The sequence below is a fragment of the Antechinus flavipes genome, chromosome 3, assembly GCF_016432865.1.
Source record: "Antechinus flavipes isolate AdamAnt ecotype Samford, QLD, Australia chromosome 3, AdamAnt_v2, whole genome shotgun sequence".
Classification (NCBI taxonomy): Eukaryota; Metazoa; Chordata; class Mammalia; order Dasyuromorphia; family Dasyuridae; genus Antechinus; species Antechinus flavipes.
This window is the reverse complement of record NC_067400.1, coordinates 250,658,461-250,679,489: the sequence shown is the minus strand read 5'-3', so window position 1 is coordinate 250,679,489 and position 21,029 is coordinate 250,658,461. Positions and strand designations below refer to the sequence as shown.

At 37.1% G+C, this 21,029-nt stretch overlaps 1 protein-coding gene across 5 annotated transcripts in view; it reads right to left on the bottom strand.

Moving 5' to 3' along the window:
• The window catches only part of SCAF4 (SR-related CTD associated factor 4), a 96,538-nt gene extending 87,371 nt beyond the window's left edge, over positions 1-9,167 (bottom strand). For all 5 annotated transcript variants that reach the window (XM_051984879.1, XM_051984882.1, XM_051984881.1 and 2 more), the window contains exon 1: positions 8,916-9,167. In XM_051984879.1, coding sequence (XP_051840839.1) covers positions 8,916-8,945 — 30 coding nt within the window. In that variant the 5' untranslated portion in view covers positions 8,946-9,167. The remainder of the gene's footprint in view (positions 1-8,915) is intronic.
• Positions 9,168-21,029: the final 11,862 nt, after the last annotated feature.

The window sequence follows — 21,029 nt, the reverse complement described above, 5'->3', positions numbered from 1 at the left end:
CTGATGCTGAGTGAAATGAGCAAAACCAGGAGATCATTATACACTTCAACAACAATACTATATGAGGATCAATTCTGATGGATGTGGCCCTCTTCAACAATGAGAGGATCCAAATCAGTCCCAATTGATCAGTAATAAACAGAACCATCTACATCCAGTGAAAGAACACTGCGAAATGAGTGTGGACCACAACATAGCATTTACACTCTTTCAGTTATTGTTTGCTTGCATTTTTGTTTTTCTTCCCAGGTTATTTTTACCTTCTTTCTAAATCCGATCTTTCATCTGTAGCAAGATAACTGTATAAATATGTACACATATACTGTATTTAATATATACTTTAACATATTTAACATGTATGGGACTACCTGCCATCTAGGGGAGGGAATGGAGGGAAAGAGGGGAAAAGTTGGAACAGAAATTTTTGCAAGGGTCAATGTTGAAAAATTACCTATGCATATGTTTTATCAATAAAAAGCTATAAAAAAAAAAGAAAATGCCATCCACCAAGAGAGAACTATGGAGACTGAATGCAGATCGAAGTATACATACTATTTCACCTTTTTTTCCCTTTCTATTTTGTTTTTCATGGCTTTTCCCTTTTGTTCTTATTCTCTCCCAACATGATTCATATGGAAATATGTAAAAAATGAATGTACATATATAATCTAAAAAAAAAAAGAAAAAAAAAGACATTGTTATGAAATGAAGTTTGATCAGTGAAACAGACACACAACAGAAGCAAACAAGCACAGTAGCCATGTTTGATCAACCCAAAGATTGCAGATAAAATTCACAATTTCATAATTGTGAAAAAGATGAAAAGTGGAAAGCAGTCTGAAAAAAACTAGATATAGAACAACATCTCATATTATAAACTAAGACAAGTTCAAATGGATGGGTAAATTAAACATAAAGGCCAAGGAGAAATTACCTTTCAGAACTATAGATGTATTAAGACTTCATGACCAAGCAAGAGATAAAGAGAATGACATTAAATAAAATAGAAAAGTCTGGTTAAATAAAAATAAAGTTTTTACATAAACCAAACCAAATCAATACAGACAAAATTAGAAGAGAAACAAACAACTGAGGGGAAAATATTTTCAACAAATTTCTCTAATTAGTAGTTTCATGTCTAGGATATAAAAGGAACTAATTCAAATGTAAAAGAATAAGAACTATTTATCAGGCCAAAGCTTATGAACAGACTTTTCAAGGAAAGAAATATAAGCCATTAAAAAAAAATCCAAATCATTAATATTCTCATAACCACAACATTGTCAAGTTGACTGAAAAAAAGAAAACAAAAGAAAATAAAAAGAGATAGGAAAGTAGGCACATCAATGCACTGAGGTGGGAAAAATTTTTAAGAAAAAAATCCCTGTCTACTAAAAATATTTCTAAGTTTTTCTTGTAGCAGCAAAGTACTGGACATAAGTAGGGTACTCTTCAAGTGGGGAATGATAACAAATTATGGTAAATGAATGAATATAACAGAATACAACTATGCTATAAGGAATAAAGGGGACAGTTTCAGAGAATTCAAGACTTATAACTGATGAAGAATGAATTGAGCAGAACCAGGAAACCAATTTATATGATAATACAGCGAATGCAAACTTTACAAGACTTAGAATTTAGTATATGTATTTTGAAATAGGGGCAGCTAAGTTGTGTGGTAGATAGGAGTGCTCAGTCTGGAGACAGAAAGATTTGAGTTCAAATATGACCTCAAACACTTAATAGTTGTGTGATCTTGGCAAGTCATTTAATCCTGTTTGCCTCAATTTCCTTATCTGTAAAATGAGCTGGAGAAGGAATGGCAAGTTATCTCTGTCAAGAAAACCCCAAATGCATATCAAAACGTATCACTTTCTCCCTGTATTTTTCCCCCTTTTGGTCAATTTCTTCTTTCACAACTGTGACTAATATAGAAATAATGTTTTTACATGTGACACATATACAACTTATATCAAACTGAGTACTACTTAAGAAAGAGAGAAGGGAGAAAAATTTCAAACTCAAAATTTTGTAAAAATGAATGCTAACAGGGAAGCTAGGTGGTGCAGTGGATAGAACACCAGCCCTAAAGTCAGGAGGACAAAATTCAAATCTGCCCTCATTTAACACCTCCTGGCTGTGTGACCCTGGGCAAGTCACATACTCCCAATTGCCTCAGCCAAAAAAAACCCCAAAACACCTAACAACTATGATAGACTTAGCTTTTCTCAACAATTCAGCGATCCAAAGCAATTCCACTAAACTTTAGATGGAAAATGCTGTAAGAATCAAGAGAAAGAACTAAGGAGACTGAATGTGGATCATAAATACTATTTTCAGCTTTTTCTCTCCTGTGGTTTTCCTTTACATTATGATCACCATCCCAATATGACTCATATAGAAATATGTAAAAAAAGAATGTACATGTATAATCTAAAAAACCCAATTAATTTTTAAAATGAATGCTAAAATTTATCTTTACATATAATTGGGGAAAAATATTATTAAAAAAAACCCACAAGTGGGATCACAAGGTGTCAAACATGACTAAAAACAACTGAACATTTTAAGATTAATCAAATAAGTAGGGTAAAAGGAATTGATGCACTTGTTACCTAGGGCAATTACTAAACCACTGAAGTTAGATTTCACAAAGGCTATTTAGAGAGGCTGTTGTTCCTATAACTCCACTGCCATTAAGGCAATCAAGGATTATGTTCTGATTATTTTTTTGTTTATAATCATTTTTTTAAAGTACAATGGAATCTCATTGTTTCTACTTCTTTTAATTGTGAAATAGTAAAAATATCTTCCACTCAATACCTTTATCTGACAAGTTCTATCAAGTTGGAAGGACTTCACTGAAAAAATGTTCTAAATCCCCAATAATTAGAAAAATGCAAATTCAAGTTAACTCTCTCAGGTTCTACCTCATCAACATCAACTTACCAAAGAAAGAAAAATAACAAATTCTGGATGAGGGGTGGGAACATTTAAAGCACTGTTGGATCTGTGAACTATTGGTCCATCCATTCTATAAAGCAATCTGAAACTATGCACAAAAAGCTATTAATCTTTTTAACCCAGTGATACTATAACCACTTCTATATCCTAAAGAGATCAAAGAGAAAAAAAAGCACAAATACATACAAAAATATTTATAAGAGATCTTTTATGGTGACAGAATCACAAACCAAAAGATCAACTGGAGAATACCTGAACAAGTTCTAGTATATGAATGTGATAGAATACTACTATGCTTATAAAGAAGTCAACTGGAGAATACCTGAACAAGTTCTAGTATATGAATGTGATGGAATACTACTATGCTTATAAAGAAGTGAGAAAGGAGGTGGTTTCAGAGAAACCCCTACACTATATTACAACCATACACTTGTATGAAATGATACTGAGCCAAGTGAGTAGAAACAGAATACTTTAAACAATGATAACACTGTAAATACAGAAAACTTTAAAAAGAACTTTAATCAACACAATCACTAATCATAATGAAGTATAACCTACACCTCCTGACATAGAATGATGGACTTGGGGTAGTTTAAGACAATTTTTTGGATATGGCTGATGTAGACATTTCTTTTGTTTAAAAAAAAGCATTTTTAATACAAAGGTTTTTCTTTTTTCCTTTTTTTAATAGGGAAGTGAGGAGATAAGAAGGAAAGTATACTTTTATTAATTAAAAAAAGAAAACTGACTGTTTATATACTTTAACCATGTATATCAATTGGGGTAATGGCCCTATTTTATTGGGAGCTACTATCTTAGTATTTCTAAATCTTCATGACCCCTTTTGGGTTCTCTTGACAAAGGTATTCAAATTCCATTTCCTTCTCTAGCTCATTTTACAAATGAGGAAAAACAAATTAAGTGGCAGCCGAACCCTGATATGACTCTAATCAGCACCCTATCCACTATAGTTGGCTCGGACAAACTCTCCATATTAAGGTAATTATAATCAAGTTAGTATATATAAAATATACTTTAAAGTCAAATTTAGTGGACATTTGGATTATACAACTCCCTACTATTTGTACAAAGCTTAAACAACAGTACTTTACTGGAGTCAGCTGGATGGCATGATGTTTAGAGAGCTGGTGTGGAAGTCTTTAAGACCTCAGTTCAAATTCTACCTCAGAAACTTACTGGCCACATGACCCTGACTAAATCCCTTAATCTATCTGCCTCAGCTTTCTATAAAATGGGGAAAATAATAGCACCTACCACCTAGAGCAAATGTGAAGATCAAATGAGATAATATTTGTAAAGCATTTAGCACAATATATGGTAGGCACTTAAATGCTTATTCCCTCCTCCTCCATCTTCTTTACTAGCGCAGAAAGATTTTGGAATCGTTTTAATTGTACAAATGTGCTTCACTTTACAGAAGAGCTGAGTTTATGATAAAGTTTATAACAAAAGTTTTGGGTGAAGCAGGTTTTTGAAAAATTATTTTTCCCACTAATATAAAACTGGGAACCTATTCCCACATTTAAAAAGTCTGACTCCTCCAAGACATAATCAAAAGTTAAAATTTGTCATAAAATAAGATACAAAACAGATGCATATGCAAATACCATGTTTTATTGTAAAACATGATATTCCCATCTATAATTCAATTCTAATCTGGTCATTTCCCACAGGGATTTATTTTGCAGGCTCTCAATTGATTCTGTATCTGTACTGTTTGGAATTTTATCACCCTTTTAAAGGGTATTGTTTATTTAAAAAACAAAAAAAGTCCTATTGAATTTCATTTTAATATACAGTTAATAACAGACTAAAGTGAAAGAATAGAAAAAAGCATTTAAGCTCCCTTTACTATTTCCAACAATGACCTAAGAATGCCAGACTGAATGTGTTGGGGAAATCAAAAAAGAAATTCAGTGGATTAGCAGTAGATAGGTCAGATTCAGTCCCAAGATCCTGTCTTTAGTCTTTTCTTCTCCTATACTATTTCATTTGAGGATCACATCACTTTGCATGAATTCAGCTATCATCTTTATCCAGATGATTATCAGATTTATTTGTTTATGCCTATCCTTTCTATCCTGCCTCCCAATCTCTTATTCCCTAATGGAAATCTCAAACTCCATGTCTGATAGGCATCTAAATCTCAAAATGCCCAAACTGAATTCATCTCTCCTCTCAAACTCTCCCCTCTTTCTAATTTCCTTATTAAAGCCAAGGATATCATCAAGCTACCAACCAAGTCATATTCCAATACTCTCCCATACCCAATAGCCAAATAGCCAAATGCTATTGATTCTACCTTTATAATATCTCATGCTTTCCTCTGTCCTCTGACAGTGACTGATATAAAGCCAACCTGATCAATGTGATTGTTTTTCTACCACAGCCAAGCAGTTGTTAACTTTCCAGTATTAGTCTCGGAAAGTTAAAGGGAGTCTAAAAAATGCCTCACCACTTCCAGGTTACCAGGAAACATTTAAGGAAAAAAAAAAAAAAAAGACAAATGAGAATTCTGACCTTTAAAAGTATGACTGTATATAAGCAACAATTCTGGAGTCAAGAGAATTTGGACTCTAATTCTATGTCTAATATTTAATACCTGTGTGATCTTGAGAAAGACATTTAACTGCCCTGGGCCATTGGGCTAGGTGGCCTCTGAAGCCCCTTTTAGCTCTAGATAGCTCTAGTTATCTCTCTTGACCTAGTTTTATAACTCTAGATCTATGATTCTTTGAGAAAGAAAAAGGACCCCAAATAGAAATTTATTCTTTGAGAAAGAAAAAGAACTCCAAATTGAAAACATTAGGGACATATATGACATTATCATGTATCTATATTTGGAGTAATCAGAGAGATAATCAAGTCATCAAAATGTAGAGAGAAAAGAAGCCAGGACAGAACCTTGGGACAAGAATGATAATCTTGGCAAAGAAAATAGAGAAGAAATGAACAGCCAAATGTCCTGAAAACTCAACTAGAGGAAATACAAAAGGAAGAAAAATGGTTAATAGTGTCAAAAGTTACAGACAGATCAAAAAGGAAAGTTAAGAGAAAAAAAAATTATATGTGGCAATTAGAGATCACTAGCAACTTTAAAGGAACAGGTTCAAATGAATGAGGAGGTTAGAAGGCAGACTGCAAGGGGTTGAGAAGAATTAAGTTAGAACATGGGGACAATTTGTGTAGATGGCAGTTTGTCTATGAAAGGGACAGCTTAAGGACAGTAAAATCAAGTGATGGAGTTGTTTGTTTGTTTGTCTTTTTAAAGGATGCCAGCGATTTGAATAGTTTTGTAAAGAATACAGAAAAATCCAGTGTAATAAGAAAATTAGAGGTCTAACACTCAGAATGGGCTGAATGAAACGTTTTTTAAAAAGACCTATTGGGAAAAGATCAAAGAAGTGATAAAACACAGTAGAAGTATTTGTGTTGGGGGTTAAAGTGGATGATGGAGAAAGACAAAGCTACTCAACTCACATTCGGTTTCTCTTTTCTCTGCCAAAAGAGAATGAACCTTGAAATGAAAAAGACAGAACAAAACAGTTACTAGGGGAAAAAACCCAAAGTAAGCAGACAGCAAACTACTCTGGAAGAGTTCCAAATCATCAGGTCCAAAAGAACTATATTCCACTTTATTCAGATATATATTAAGTCACTGTTAGAACTTAAAAGACACTGAAAAATAGGAGTGGTAGCCCAAGACTGGAGACAGGTAAATGTTCCAATTTTCAAAAAATAAGTTTTGACTTCTGTTCCTGGGGAAAATTCAGAACATATTATTAACAAACATCTAGGAAAAAAGAACCTTTATAGCGAAAATTAGTCAAAATGTACATTCTACAACAACATCTTTAACCATTTTGATGACCAATCATGATAATATTTAACAGTAACCTTTTTGTCAATGGAGATGAATTTATAAGAGTGGTGAAATGGGCAAGTTCATAACAAGTAATTTATCCAAACAAAAGTTGTTATATAATTTACCACACAATCATAAATTAAAAACTTCTTATAAACTAGAGGTATTTATTTATTTACTTTTGTAAACAATACTCCCACTCCCAGCACATTGCCTTGCACACAGGAGATAATAAATAATTATTGAATGAAAAAAAGAGCTTGAAGGTCAAAGTTATAAATCTTAATTTAGGGGTAGTCCATGAACCAGTTTTTTAAAAGTATTTTGATAACTAAATTTCAATGTAACTACTTTCCTTTGTAATCGTTATGTATTTCCTTTTGTATATTTAAAACCTTTTGAAAAAACCATAAACTTTTACCAGAATGCCAGAGGCCATGATGAAAAAAAAATTATTATAAAGGAAAGTCATAAATGAAATTCACAAAGTATTGAGTGCCATTATCCGGAGTTCAGTTCTTAGTTTAAGTTAGTTAAATTAAAAAATTAATTCCTTTTAATTTCTATGAATGGGGGGAAAGTTTGGCAACAAAAAAATAACACTGTAATCTAGGAAGGAATATAACTGACCTTTATACGGGGATTTAAAGTTTGCAAAGCATTTGATACACACTTCACTCTTCAATTCAGAAATAATGAGCATCAACCTTGGTGCCTTGTTGCTTTGAAACCTATCTTACTAGAAACAACCACAGAGAGGTTTTCCTGAACACTTCCAAAAGTGTCCTTTCCTACTTTGTCATTCTTAAGTCATTGCTTAACTGGGCCAAAGTCACTCTTAAGACATTATTTGCTACCCCATAATCTTATTAAAGTGTAACTGACTACACCATGCAGGCAGTAAAACTCAGAACAGCAACGTTTATGCAATTTTTTGTATGAATACAAAATTTTCATTTTGTACATTTAACGAACAGGGGGAGGCTGAATACATGATTTTTTATATAAGATGATTAACCCACTGAGCAAGTTTGGGAGATGAAGGGAGTTCAACTTTCACCATCACAAAGGTCTTAAAATTTGTAACTTGCATTTGGCAGAATTAGAATTTTAAATTATCCTGCAAACTAAAGTAATTCGTGATGAGTTAGTGAATTAAAGTATAACTAGGGAGGATTTTTTTTTTAAACAGGCTTTCCCACCAGTAAAAGTGCCCAGTCAGAAAAACCCGAAGTCTAATAACTAAAGCATAGAGGAACAAGGTGGCCGGCCTGCCCTCCCTCCGCGGTCACTCTTCAGTTTCTCATCGTAACCTCAGGTTTTAAGACCCAGGAGGAAATGGGTGAGATTCGCAATTAGTGCTTCAAGAACACTTTCCACTTATTTTATGCTCCGCCTAGCGCAAGAGTCTGAATCCCCGGGATGATGGGTCGTCCCCGATGAGCTCCCTTCGCCGGCTCTCTAGGGCCAGGGTCCCCACTGCAGCCAGGCCCACCGACCCGCCACTCTCTCGCGCAGGCACGCACACGCACACACATACACACACATACACACACGTGTATAGCCCCGTCTTGTCGTCCGTCCCCCTCCCCGCCCGGGGCACAGCGAAGCTGGTCACTCAGCGAGAGCAGAGAGAACTCTGCCACACTTGGGTAGCAGGGAGAGAAGTTAACAGGAACACGGGGAGGGGGAGGGGAAGGGGCCAAGTCTCCGCGGAGAGAGGTCGACGCCCCGGGAGGCGCGGTGGGGGAGGGGACGAGGGGGTTAAGCTGGGGGAAAGAAAGGAGGAAGGCAGTGACTTCGCTCGGCTGCCGACCCCGCCACTCTCCCTCCGCGAAACTGGTATGAAGCGACCCCCCAGCAGCGCCGAAGCGTCTAAGTCGGGAGGAGCGGGAAAGGAAAGGTGCTGGGGGCGGCCCTTTTTAGTCCGCTGAATGGCAGCTAGGCACCTCCTCCCCTGTCCTCCTTCCCCTCCCCTTCTGGGCAAGCCGGAGGGGAAGATCCCAGCAGTCGAAGCTGCCTCCTCCCCCCGGCCCCAGGGCCCCTGGGCCCCGCTCACCTCCTGGTTGAAGGCGTTGACGGCGTCCATGTTCGCGCTGCGGCGGCTGCTCCGGGCCCTGCCGGTTTCATAGACCTCGCGTTGCAGGGAGAGCCGGCGGGGAGCGGGGCGGAGAGGTCGAGCCGGGTCGGGAGAGAGAGGAGACTAGCGAAGACGTGAAGATCCGGGCGGAGGAGGCGGGAGACTCGGGGCTCGAGGAGGCGGAGGCGGTGACGGCCAGGTCCACAGTTCAGTCCCGTTCAGAGGAAGGAAAAAAGGAGGAGGCGGTGGCGGCGCTGGGCTCCAACATGTCCGTTTGGTGGCGGCGGCGGTGGCGGCTGCGCTCGGCGTCTCGTTGACACGGCCCCCCGCGCACACATACATACAATCACTCACTCATTCACTCACAGGCACGCACATACACCTACACTCGGGGTCAGGAAGTCGGCAGGCGGGCGGGCAGACAGGCCACCTAAGGCACGGGCCTTCTCCTCCTCCTCTGCTCTCTATCACTCTCTTAGCCAGCGGGATGGCGGCAGCGGCCGAGTCCACGCCGCGCGGGGCACCCTGGGATGGCTCAGACCTCCCAGCCGCTTCCTGTTTCTCGGCGGCGTGTACCTCTCCTCCCGCCACTCTTCCCCTCCCCCTCCCCAGTTCCCTTCCAAGATACTTTTCCCCGCCCACTTCCGCTCGAGCTGGAGAACGGAGCTCGGCTGGAGGCGGCGGCGGCAGCGGCAGCGGCGACAGCGGCGGTAGTGGCGGCGGCAGTGGCGGCGGCTGCGGCTGCAGCTGCGGTATTTGCAGGAACAGCAGGAGCAGCAAGAGCAGCAGGAGCAGCACGTGATGGCCGATACCTGCTGCTTCCCGCCGGCCTCAGGGTGCACGGTGGAGACCTCAGTGTGCTACACTCGCGGGAGGGGGAATGGCGGGAGGGGAGGCGGGGAGGAGAGCCGAAGGGAGGGGGTGGGGGCGGAGGTGGGCATTCCCCCCTCCATCATGGCACAAAAACCTGTTCTCTTGATTGGGGGTTGGGGGGACAGGGCAAAGAGGAGAGATGGGAGGGTGCTGGGCTTTCTGGCCTGGGCAAGCTCGGTCCTGGAAGGATCTGCTGCTCTAGGCAAAAAGGTCTCTTGGAAGTTTGGTTACATTGCTTTTAACTCAAGGCATCGGGCCCTTTTAGGATGTTCTAGTTTGGGGTCCTAGGGTTTAAATGGGCCACCGTTCTCTGTCTCTAGAGCAGTGACCATATGCCACAAATGGAAGAATAGACCAATAGAAACATGAAAACCAATATTTTTGCATGCTCTCAGGAGATGCTCTGGCGCCTGAAGGCAAGTAGAATTGAGTTGCAGCCTGCATCCTCCAACTTCCAGATATAAAACGTTTGCTTCAGTGAAATGAAATGTTTTTCTAGAACAACAAAATTAGTACTCTGAAAAGTGAGTGAGCTCATATCTATAGCAAAATGCTTTACATTACATGATCCATATAACGGAGATAAGTGTAGTTGTCCCTCTGTTAGAGATAAGAAACTGATTTCCTTGAGATGGTCGTGTTTTTTTTTTTTTTTCCAATTCAATGAACATTAATCATATATTATATGTTGGGCACTGTGCTGAGTCCTGGGGGACAAAAACAAACAAAAGACAGTCTCTGTCCTCCGGGAGCCTGGGGTTATACAGCCAGTAAAAAATCTGAGGTAGGATTTGGAATCACATTCCAGGTCCAGGGCTCACTGTCACCAAAGAGCTTGGCCTTTGCCTCAATGTTGTGAGGATAGTAATACCCACCTCTTTGAGCTGTTGTAAAAAAATCACGAGATTTGACATGGAAAAGGGCCCATTTGAAAGGCAGCTGGTTTGGGTTCAAACCTAGGCTCTACTATTACCTTGAGGTTATCACTTCAATTCTCTAGAGCCTTAATTTCCTCACTTACAACATGATTGGAGTTTTTCTAAGATAGCTTTTATTGAGGGCTGCTAGGCCTTGCCACTGGGCCTGGTTCTGAGAAGCCTAGAGTTCAAATTCAGCCTCAGACACTTAACTTAGTTTACTTGTGTGTCTTTAGATAAGTTTGCCTCAGTTTTATCATTTGTAAAATGGGGATAATAATATCACCTACATCTAAGTTTGTCTCAAGTGTTATATAAATGTTAGCTACAAATTATTTTTTTTTATCATTAGATGGCGATTGAGTTTCCCTGCAGCTTTATACCTATGTCTTAATGAAAGTCTCTGTTTCTCTCCTTGTAAGCTCCTTGAAGGAAAGAATTGTTACACTTTTGGCTTTGTATCTTCTGTGCCCCGATTATAGTAAGTCCTTAATAAATGTTAAATTGAATTCAATTGTGTACTACTTTTATAGGGTAATTAACTTGCTGCTTTTACAAAGTTGCCCTAATTCAGCCATACTCAACTAATATTTGTACTTCTTGTAATATTGTACAACCCATCTTTTCATATGACATGGCAAAGGAAAGTTAGAAATTACCAATAGAAAATTTAAAAAATTCTTTTGGAGCCTATCTTCTGTATTCTTTATATAATCTAATTGTGTATAAAACAAAACTGGGTATTATTGTTCTAGAGACTTGAACACACTTTAAAGGAGTCTTGTGTGCAAAAATTCAATTTGTGGGGTGATTTTTATAGTAAAGTTTTGTTTCTTTAGGGAATTGGCAAGTGGTTTAAACAGTACTTAGTACTTTTTAGTTATCACCAATACTTTGAATGGACTTGACATCATTTCCCAGGATAATTTCCTGTTAGAGAGGATACCACAATCTACTAGCTCTTTCTGTGTTCCTATCAAATATTTCTGGGCAGAATATTCAGAAAGTTTAATATGACTTTTTTCATTTTTTTAACAGGAGTTGGAAAGCTAGATTTCAAAACTACCAGTAAATTACTGTGTGATCTTGAGTAAATTGTTTAATAGTTTTGGGTTTCATTTTCCAAATCTATAATGTATACTTAAGATCAAGTCCTTTCCAGTCTCAAAATTCTGAATCTAAAAGACAGCCTGGCCAAGAAGGATATTGCATACTATGCTTGGAGGAAAGGAAAAAGAAAGCCAACTATTAGAAAGATATCCATACAAACCGCTTAAGTAAATGAATGTACTTGTGTATATGTACCTGTCAAAGAACATTGATAAAGCTAAGTTGTTCCTATGGGCAATGAGTTGGTACAGTGAGTAGTATTGAACCTGCAGTCTGGAAGAGCCATCTTCCTGAGTTCAGATCTAGCCTCAAGACACAAGCTATACGATCCTGGGCAAGTCACTTAAATCTGTGCCTCAGTTTCCTCATCTGTAAAATGACAAGGACAAGGAAGTGGCAAATCCCTACAGTATCTGCCAAGAAAACCCAAAACGGGGTCATAGAGAGTCTGATGCAATTGAACAATTCAAGTACAATATTGCATACAACCTAAGCGAAACAGGGGGAAAAAAAGTATGTATTAATGCAAAAGAAAAAAGTTTCATATAGTACAGATAAGTCCTTCTAAGCATTAGATAGGTTTCCTTATTTTTAAATTAGGTTGAATGAGTTCTTAATTTTACTTAATTTGTGGGGATTTTTACGACCCAGATTTATTGTTGGAAATCTTGGAAAATTATATGTTATTTTTTTATTGTAATTAGCCCAATCCTAATTGTTGTTTGTCCTCTACCAAAACCTAAAGGTGATCTTTTATGATACCTAGTCATAAACAATTTGCATTAAGATTTTAATGGCATGGTTCCAACTCCCTCTGTGTCATTAAAGGTTTAAAAACCTCTAGTGACTCCTAAATGGTTAAAACAAAATAGCCTTACCTTAATATATAATCTGACTTCTAGCAATCTAAATTTATTACCAATATTTATACATTTTTCTTTAGGAGGCATTTGGGGTAAAGTGACTTGGCCAGAGTCAACTGGGTATGTGAGGGTAGATTTGAATTCAGATTCCCCTGATTTCAGGAACCAGTGCTCTATCTAGAGAGCCACCTAACTGCCCCCATTCCCATTCTATCTTAATTTAACCTGTCCTTGCCAGATTCTTTTGTCTTCCAATAAATCATGATAATTCCAAGCAGTCAGATAAACTAATGAGTACGGTGCTAGATTTGCAATCAAGATGTCAAGTCACTTAACCTCTCACCTTCAAATTCCCCATTCGAAATACAAGACATCTAACTTAAGGGTTATTGTGAGAATCAGAGGAGAAAATGTATAAAGTGTTTTGCAAGCCTTAATGGTAACTATTATTCTCATATCTTACTAATCTTTAATCATGCCATTCTCCCTTTCTAAAATATTATTCTTTCCCTCCATCCATCCATATTTTATACTAAGGGTTTATAAACTAGGATCTGTTAACTTGTCTTTAAAATATTTTAATAACTTTCAATAGTTAGTTTCCCTTGAGTAGATATGCCCATCAGTTGAAGAATGGCTGAATAAATTATGGTATATGAATGTTATGGAATATTATTGTTCTATAAGAAATGATCAGCAGGATGATTTCAGAGAGGACTGGAAAGACTTACATCCTGATGCTGAGTGAAGTGAGCAGAACCAGGAGATCATTATACACAGCAACAACAAGATTATGCGATGATCAATTCTGATGGTCTTGGCTCTTTCCAACAATGAGATGATTGAGGCCAGTTTCAATGGTCTTGTGATGAAGTAAGCCATCTACAATCAGAGAGAGGATTATGGGAACTGAGTGTGGATCACAACATAACATTCTCACTCTTTTTGTTGCTGTTTGCTTGCATTTTGTTTTCTTACTCATTTTCTTTGCTTTTTGATCTGATTTTTCTTGTGCAGCAAGAAAAAGCAATTTGTCTAAATATATTTACACCTATTGGATTTAACATATATTTTAACATGTATAACATATATTAGATTGCCATCTAGGGAAAGGGGTAGGAAGGAGGAGAAAATCTGAAACACAAGGCTATGCAAAGTTCAGTATTGAAAAATTATCTGTGCATATGTTTTGAAAATAAAAAGCTTAAAAAAAAAACTCATCTGGGAAGGAGTCCATTCCATACATCTTCAAGTTGTATTCCAAACTTTTCCTGCTCTAGAGGGATTCTCCTCTTCCTTCTCCCTATTACTCTCCTCTGATACCACTTTCTGTCCATGTACCCATTTTTACTGTCACATTTTTATCATTGCAATGTAAGGAAAAGAGAACAGGACTGAAAACAGAAAACCTAGCTTCTAGTTCTGACTGTTGTTCACCATACCTGTGCAGAGGAAAATGAAACTTACCATGGAAAGCTTTCCAAAATTTCATTGCTAAGAACTCAGATAAAAATACTTTTTTGTTACATATGGTGATTTATGATTATTTTTGTTCAATCATTTCAGTTGTGTCTGACTCCCAGTGACCCCATTTTGTGATGTTTCTTGGTGAAGATACTGGAGTGGTTTGCCATTTCCTTTTTTAGTTTATTTTACAGAGCAGCATGATGAGCCAAATAGGGTTAAGTGATTTGTCCAGAGTCACCAGTTAGTAACTGTCTGAAGCCAGACTTGAACTCAGGAAATGAGTCTTTTTGGAATCTTACCAATTCCAAGCCTATCTTGCCATCTAGTTGGTCTCCTTATGGTCCTAAATCTTTTTTGTTGGGTGCCTTCGTTAACTAAGAACTTACATAGGAGCCGAGGGCCCTTGAGATTGGTGTTTTTACCAATAGATTCTCAGAATGAGAGCATGAGTCATTGAGAATATTAGGACAAAGTCCTTGAAGTTGAACCCATTGCATTGAGTTAAAGGTTCAGTAGATCTTTGATGTAATATGATGAAATGAAAGTTTGTGAAATTGACAAGCCCTGGCAAAACTTTGGATATGAGAGGTGAGAGATAGGAATCCAAAGTGACTCCTAGGTTGCAAGTCTAAGAGACTGGGCAGTTGATGTCACCCTCTACAGAAATAGAAAGGTAGGGAAAGATAGGAAAATCTAACTCTTATTCGATTTTGGACATGGTGAATTTAAGATTTCTGTTGGACATCCAGTTTGAGATGTCTGAAAGTTAGTGGGAGATTTGAGTTTGGAGGTCAGCAGAGGATTTCAGACAGGTTAGGTAAATTTGAAAGTAGTCAAATAGAGATGATAATTAAATTCATGGGAGCTGATGAGAACATCCAGGGAGATATAAAGGGAGAAAAGAGGCCCCAAGACAGGACCCATATGGTCACCTATATATATATATATGATCTGGAAGAGGAACTAGCAAAGGAGACAGAGGAGAGGTCAGATTGGTAGGAGGAAAACTAGAAAATAGTGGTATTCTGAAAACTAGAGAAAAAAGAATAGAAGGAAAATGATCAATAATGTCTTAAACTCAGAAGAAATAAAAAGAATTTTAAACTATTACGTAGTTATATGTAAAATGAAAATAAAATATTATCCAAAAATATAAAATAAGAGATTTCAAATAATCCAGTTCCAAAAAAAGAAATTGAAGTAACTGTAAAGAAATTGTCAAAAAACAACAACAAAAAAGACCCATTATATACAGGTTTACAAAATAATTCTATCAAATTTTAAAAGAACAATTAGTACCTATAATACCCAGTTTTTAGGCACTGGAGGAGAGGAACAAAGATCACTCGATTAAAGAAACTCAGGAATGACAGAAGACCACCAAGTCAATAAACATAATAACTGCAATGTTATAAATCAAAAGAGAAATCACAAATTTAAAAAAAAAATCTGTGGAATTATGAAGAATAAATTTGCCCCCCAAAAGAGATAGGAGAATAATCTTCCCACTCCTTTGAAGAGACTGAGGCAATATAGGTTAGGAACATTTCTCTCATGCTGGCTTTTTCTTGATGTTTTAATTGGTTTTGCTGCATTTTTTTTTTTCTTTTGTAGGAAAGTTGAGTGCATGTTGAATAGAGCACAAGACTGGCAGTCAGGAAAATCTGAGTTCACATCCTATCCTTAACACTAGCTGTGTGACCCTGGGCAAGCCATTTAACTTATATATTCCTCAGTTTCCTCATCTGGAAAATGATGATGATAATAGTTCCTATCTCATAGGGATGTTGTGAAGATCAAATTAACTAACACATGTTAAAAAAAAACCCAATTCTTTATTATAAGGAATGTCTGTCTGAAAGGAGACAGGGATAAAGATTAAGTGCAAAGTGAAGACAAAAGATAACAATTTAAAAAACCTTTTAGAAAAAGACCATGCAGTACCTTGATCTAGGAATTCCTAGAGAAATTAAAGAGCACCAATTGCCTTGATCAGAGAAGACTCAGGCAGGATGGAGACCACCTAGGGATCAGGGGCAAGTAACTTTTGATCAGACCACGAAATTTGCCAGTGTTCTGAACATAAACACACCAAGGGAAGAGGAATCTAAGAAAATGATGTCAGGCCCAAACAAAGCCTGACAACCAAATGTGGATGTGTAATGAAGCTGAGATTGACTTTGGGACTAAGTCTGAAAACAAAAACCAAACTAGAACTAGAATTAAATGGAAGAAAATATCAAACATTATGAAGTGTTAGTAGTGATAAAAGGATAAAAACAAGGTTTTTTTGAGGATTAGGAGAAATGTGGGTATGTTTGTAGGTGGTAAGGAAGGAGTTAGTAAGCAAGAGATAGATTGAAAATAATTGTTAGGGTGGGGATGCAATCTATTGCAGAATGGAATAGGGTCCTGGTAGGTGCAGGTAGAAGTTAGTTTGAGTAGACCACTTTATGTGAGGTAAGACGTGAAAGAGGAGGAGATAGCAACAGAAGAAATGAGTGATAAAAGATGAAAAAAAAAGGGGAAATTCATGGCAAAATAGCCCTTTTTTAAAATATGAGACAGAAGTTCTCACCTGAGAGAGTGGAGGGAGCGGCAGTCATGAGAATTGAGAAGAGATGAAAAGTTTCTGAAGAGCATCTGTGGAGAGGGGAATAGTGAGTTGATAAAGAAGTATAGAGGATTGCCTAGCAATCGTGATTGCTCCATTGAGGTTGGGTAACATAATTTTTTAGACTACATCAAAATAGTCGCATTTTTTCCTCAACCTTTGTTCAAATGCCCCCTGGAGATCCTATTAGAGAAACTTATTTGTAAATATATAACTTACATTTCTCTCATATATAGAAGCTGTTATATAATCTCATGTTATTAACTGTGTATAATGGTGTTATATTGTATATATTGATATCTTTTTTTATTAAAATTTTCTACCAACATGTAAAAACAATTTTTACTTTTTTTTTAAATTTAGTTCCAAATTCTCTCTCTTTCTCCTTCCCCTCCCTCCCTTAAGAAGGCAAGCAATTTGATATAGGTTTTAGATGTGCAGTCATGCAAAACATTTCCACATTAGTCATGTTGTGAAAGAAAAGAGACCATCCCTTCCTCCCTCATACAAATAAAGTAAAAAAAAAAAAAAAAAAATAGTGTGCATCAAACTACCCAGACTCCATCAATCCATTTTCTGGAGATGCATAGCATTTTTATGATAAGCCCTTCAGAATTGGCTTGGGTTATGTTATTGCTGAGAATAGCTATCATTCACAGTTGATCATTGTACAATATTGCTGTTGCTGTGTACAATGTTCTGGTTCTTGCAGTATATATTTTTAACCAAGAACCTGTAGATTTTATGACATTTCTGGATGTAGCAAATTTGGATTTTCTTTTAGGGTTTGGTTTATGTATTTTATCTCTATTTTGTTCATTGGTTTAAATTAGCTCTGTGCAGTTTTCTTTTTCATTTCTTAAAATGTGGTATCCAAGATTTTTGTTCGATAATCATTTTGAGGAAGATCAATGTTTTTTGTTTTTGTTTTTTAAAAACTAGATTTCCCTATCTCACCCATTCACCTGGAAGTAACAAGTCCAAGCCTGCTGCTGATTGTCATAGAAAGCTTGACCTGCTACAATATCTAAGCTGAGTCAGTTCACCCCTTCTTAGGCAGCCCATTAGCTTCAAGGGCTTATCACATCAGTGTGGGACATGCAAATGGCTTTAGCTTACTGAAGCTTGAAACTCCCAAACTCAACTGATCAGCCTCCTCAATTGCAGGAGCTACAGGTGCGCATCACTGTGCCCTGTTCAATGATTGTTAAATTATCTTTTCTTGTTTTCCAGATAACTTGTTTTTGTTAGCAGATGTTTCATATGTTCTAATTTCTCAGTCTTTTGATTTTATTCTAATTTATTGCCTCATTACCTCATTGAGTTCTGTTCAATTTTTTAGGTTCTTTTCTTGGGCAAGGTTTTGGACTATCCTAATCTGTTTATTCTCTTTTCAAATGTCCTACTTCATTTATTTATCTCATGAATAATTTATAGTTGTTGTTTTTTCTGGGAATCTACTTTTAATTATTCTAGTGTTTTCTTCTCTTGAGTTGTTACATTGACAGTTTCTTAAACTAGAGTGTTTCTTTCTTATATTAGTTTTCTTCTGTTTTCTCTTTTTGGGCCTTAGATTCTGTATTTTAGCACTTTGCCATGTCCAAGCTCTTTTATGTATTGGATTGGGTAGTGAGACTCACTTGCTATCTTCCAATGCAGTGCCAGAGTAGCACTCCCTAAGCCTTATTCTTGCTACACCCATTGCACTGCTCTAGATGAGGTCTTCTGGGTCTTTGTCATGCCTCTCATTAAAGCCTCTGGTTAGAAAATTGTCTGGAACTAGACTTTATTTTCTTCTTTAGGCCTAGAACTCATATTAGAAACTTCTGGATCTCTGAGGAACTGCTATTCTGTCCTGATGCCAATAGGTCATGCTATCCTTGGTCAACAAATATACAAGCATTTTGAAAAATGAATATTTTGGGAGGTGAAGCCAAGATTGTGGAGAGGAGACGCCTCTTTTTCTGGGCTCTCCCCATGACCCTCAAACTAACAGCAAATTCAGCTTCTGAACTGGTTTTGAAGTGACAAAACCCACAAATATTGGGAAATGTAATTTCAAAGATCTCCAGAAAAGGTCTGCTTCAAGTAGACACAGATGAAGGTGGACCAAATGCAAGCAGTGCACAGTCTCAGGGCAGTATGGGCTCTGTGAGCCAAAAAATCTATTGGGAGGAATTTATATCAGTGTTGACTACTCTGTCCTGGTTGCAAGCCAGTAGATCAGCAGAGAAGTTATAAGACAGCCAACGCAAATAGTGAGCCCTTAAACATCAGAATTTCACGGGTCCTGGACACACCCACCCAGCACTGGAAGTTAGTTTGCACTGACCTGGTGAAGCCACTGCCACCTGTGGAGGAAGCTTGGATAATCTTCCCTTTGCCCTAAAAGCAAACCTCAACTTTTTCTTTAAAAAAGTGAGCAAAAAAGCAAAAAGAACTCTAACCATACACAGTTTTTATGGAGAAAGAGAAGAAGAGATTCCAAACCCTAAGGACACTAAAAGGAGATTATTTCCACAATAAAAATTGGTCCCCATTTCACACAGCTCTCTTGGAAAAATTCAAAAAGGATCTTAATAGAGAGTGAGAAAAAAAATGGAGAAAGGAAATGAGGACTTTGCAAGAGGGTTTGGAAAAGGAAATAGAAATTATCTGAAGAAAACTGTTTACAAAACAGATTTAGTAAAACAGAAAAAGCATATAACTCCTTATAAAGTAGATTTCAAAAAATGGAAAAAGAAAAGAAAGCAACCCCTTGAAAAGCAGAATTTGTGAAATGGAAAAAGAAAACAACTCCTTAAAAAACAGAATTTGTGAAATGGAAAAACCATTAAAAAAAAAAAAACAAACAAACAACTCCTTTAAAAATTCAATTGACCCAAAACAAAAAGAACTAAAAAAGGTAACTGAAGAAAATAATTCACTAAAAATTAGAACTGAACAAATGGAAATGAATGACTCAATGAGAACATCAAGACTCAATGAAGCAAAAAAATATTTAAAATTTTAAAAAATCAAGCAAAACCAAAAAAAAAAGAAAAAATAGAAGAAAATGGAAAATACCTCCTTGAAAAAAACAATTGACCTGGGAAATAGATCTAGGAGAGACAATCTAAGGATTATTGGACTTTCTAAAAACCATGATGAAAAAAAAGAATCTAGCCATTATCTTTCATGAACTCATCAAGGAAAACTGCGCTGATATCCTAGAATCAGAAGGTAAAATAGCCATTGAAAGAATTCACCAAACCCCTCCTGAGACCTCAAAATGAAAACTCCAAGGAATATAGTAGCTAAATTTCAGAATTATCAGATCAAGGAAAAAATATTGCAAGCAGCCAGAAAGAAACAATTCAAATACCGAGGAGCCAAAATCAGGATCACTCAGGACCTTACAGCTTCTGTCTTAAAAGATCAAAAGGGCTGGAATCTGATATTCTAAAAGGCAAAGGAACTTGGAATGCAGCCAAAATCAGAGCTGAATAACAAATTTAATCTCCAAATATGCAATCCAAGAGAACCATAAAAAGGTAAAAAGGAAAGAATTCTTGAGAACTATATCTCTGTTGTGGGTATATATATATGGAAGGAGAGAGAGAGAGAGAGCAAGCAGGTATAATTTGATTTTGCTGTGATAATATAAAAAAGAAACTAGAAGTGAAAAGGAGATTATACCATAAAAAGAGGAAAATGGAGGTAAAATGAGTAAAATTACATCTCATGAAGAGGCAAAAAAGACCTTTTATAATTGAGGGGAAGGAAAGGAGGGGGATAAACATTGTGTGAATTTTACTCATCAGATTTGGCTCAAAGAGAGAATATTAGATATATTTGGTTTCACAGAGAAACTTGTCCTGCCTTATAGGGAAGTGGGAGGGGAAAGGAGAGAGGAAAAGGGGAAGATAATAGAAGGTAAAACAAAAGTAGGAGAGGAAAGGTATAAGAAAGGGGGAGAAGCTATAAAGGCAAAAGGTTGCTTGAGGGAAGTGGTGGTCAAAAGCAAAATACTACGGAGGAGGAAAAGGGGGAAAGGAAAGAGAAAATCATAATTTGGGGAAAATAAGATGGTGGGAAATACAAAATTAGGTTAACTGTAAATTTGAATGGGATAAACTCTTCCATAAAATGGAAACTGATGGCAGACTGGATTAAAAGTCAGAATCCTACAATATGTTATTTACAAGAAACACATTTAAAGCAGAGTGATACATACAGAGTAAAAATAAAAGGCAGGAGCAGAATCTAT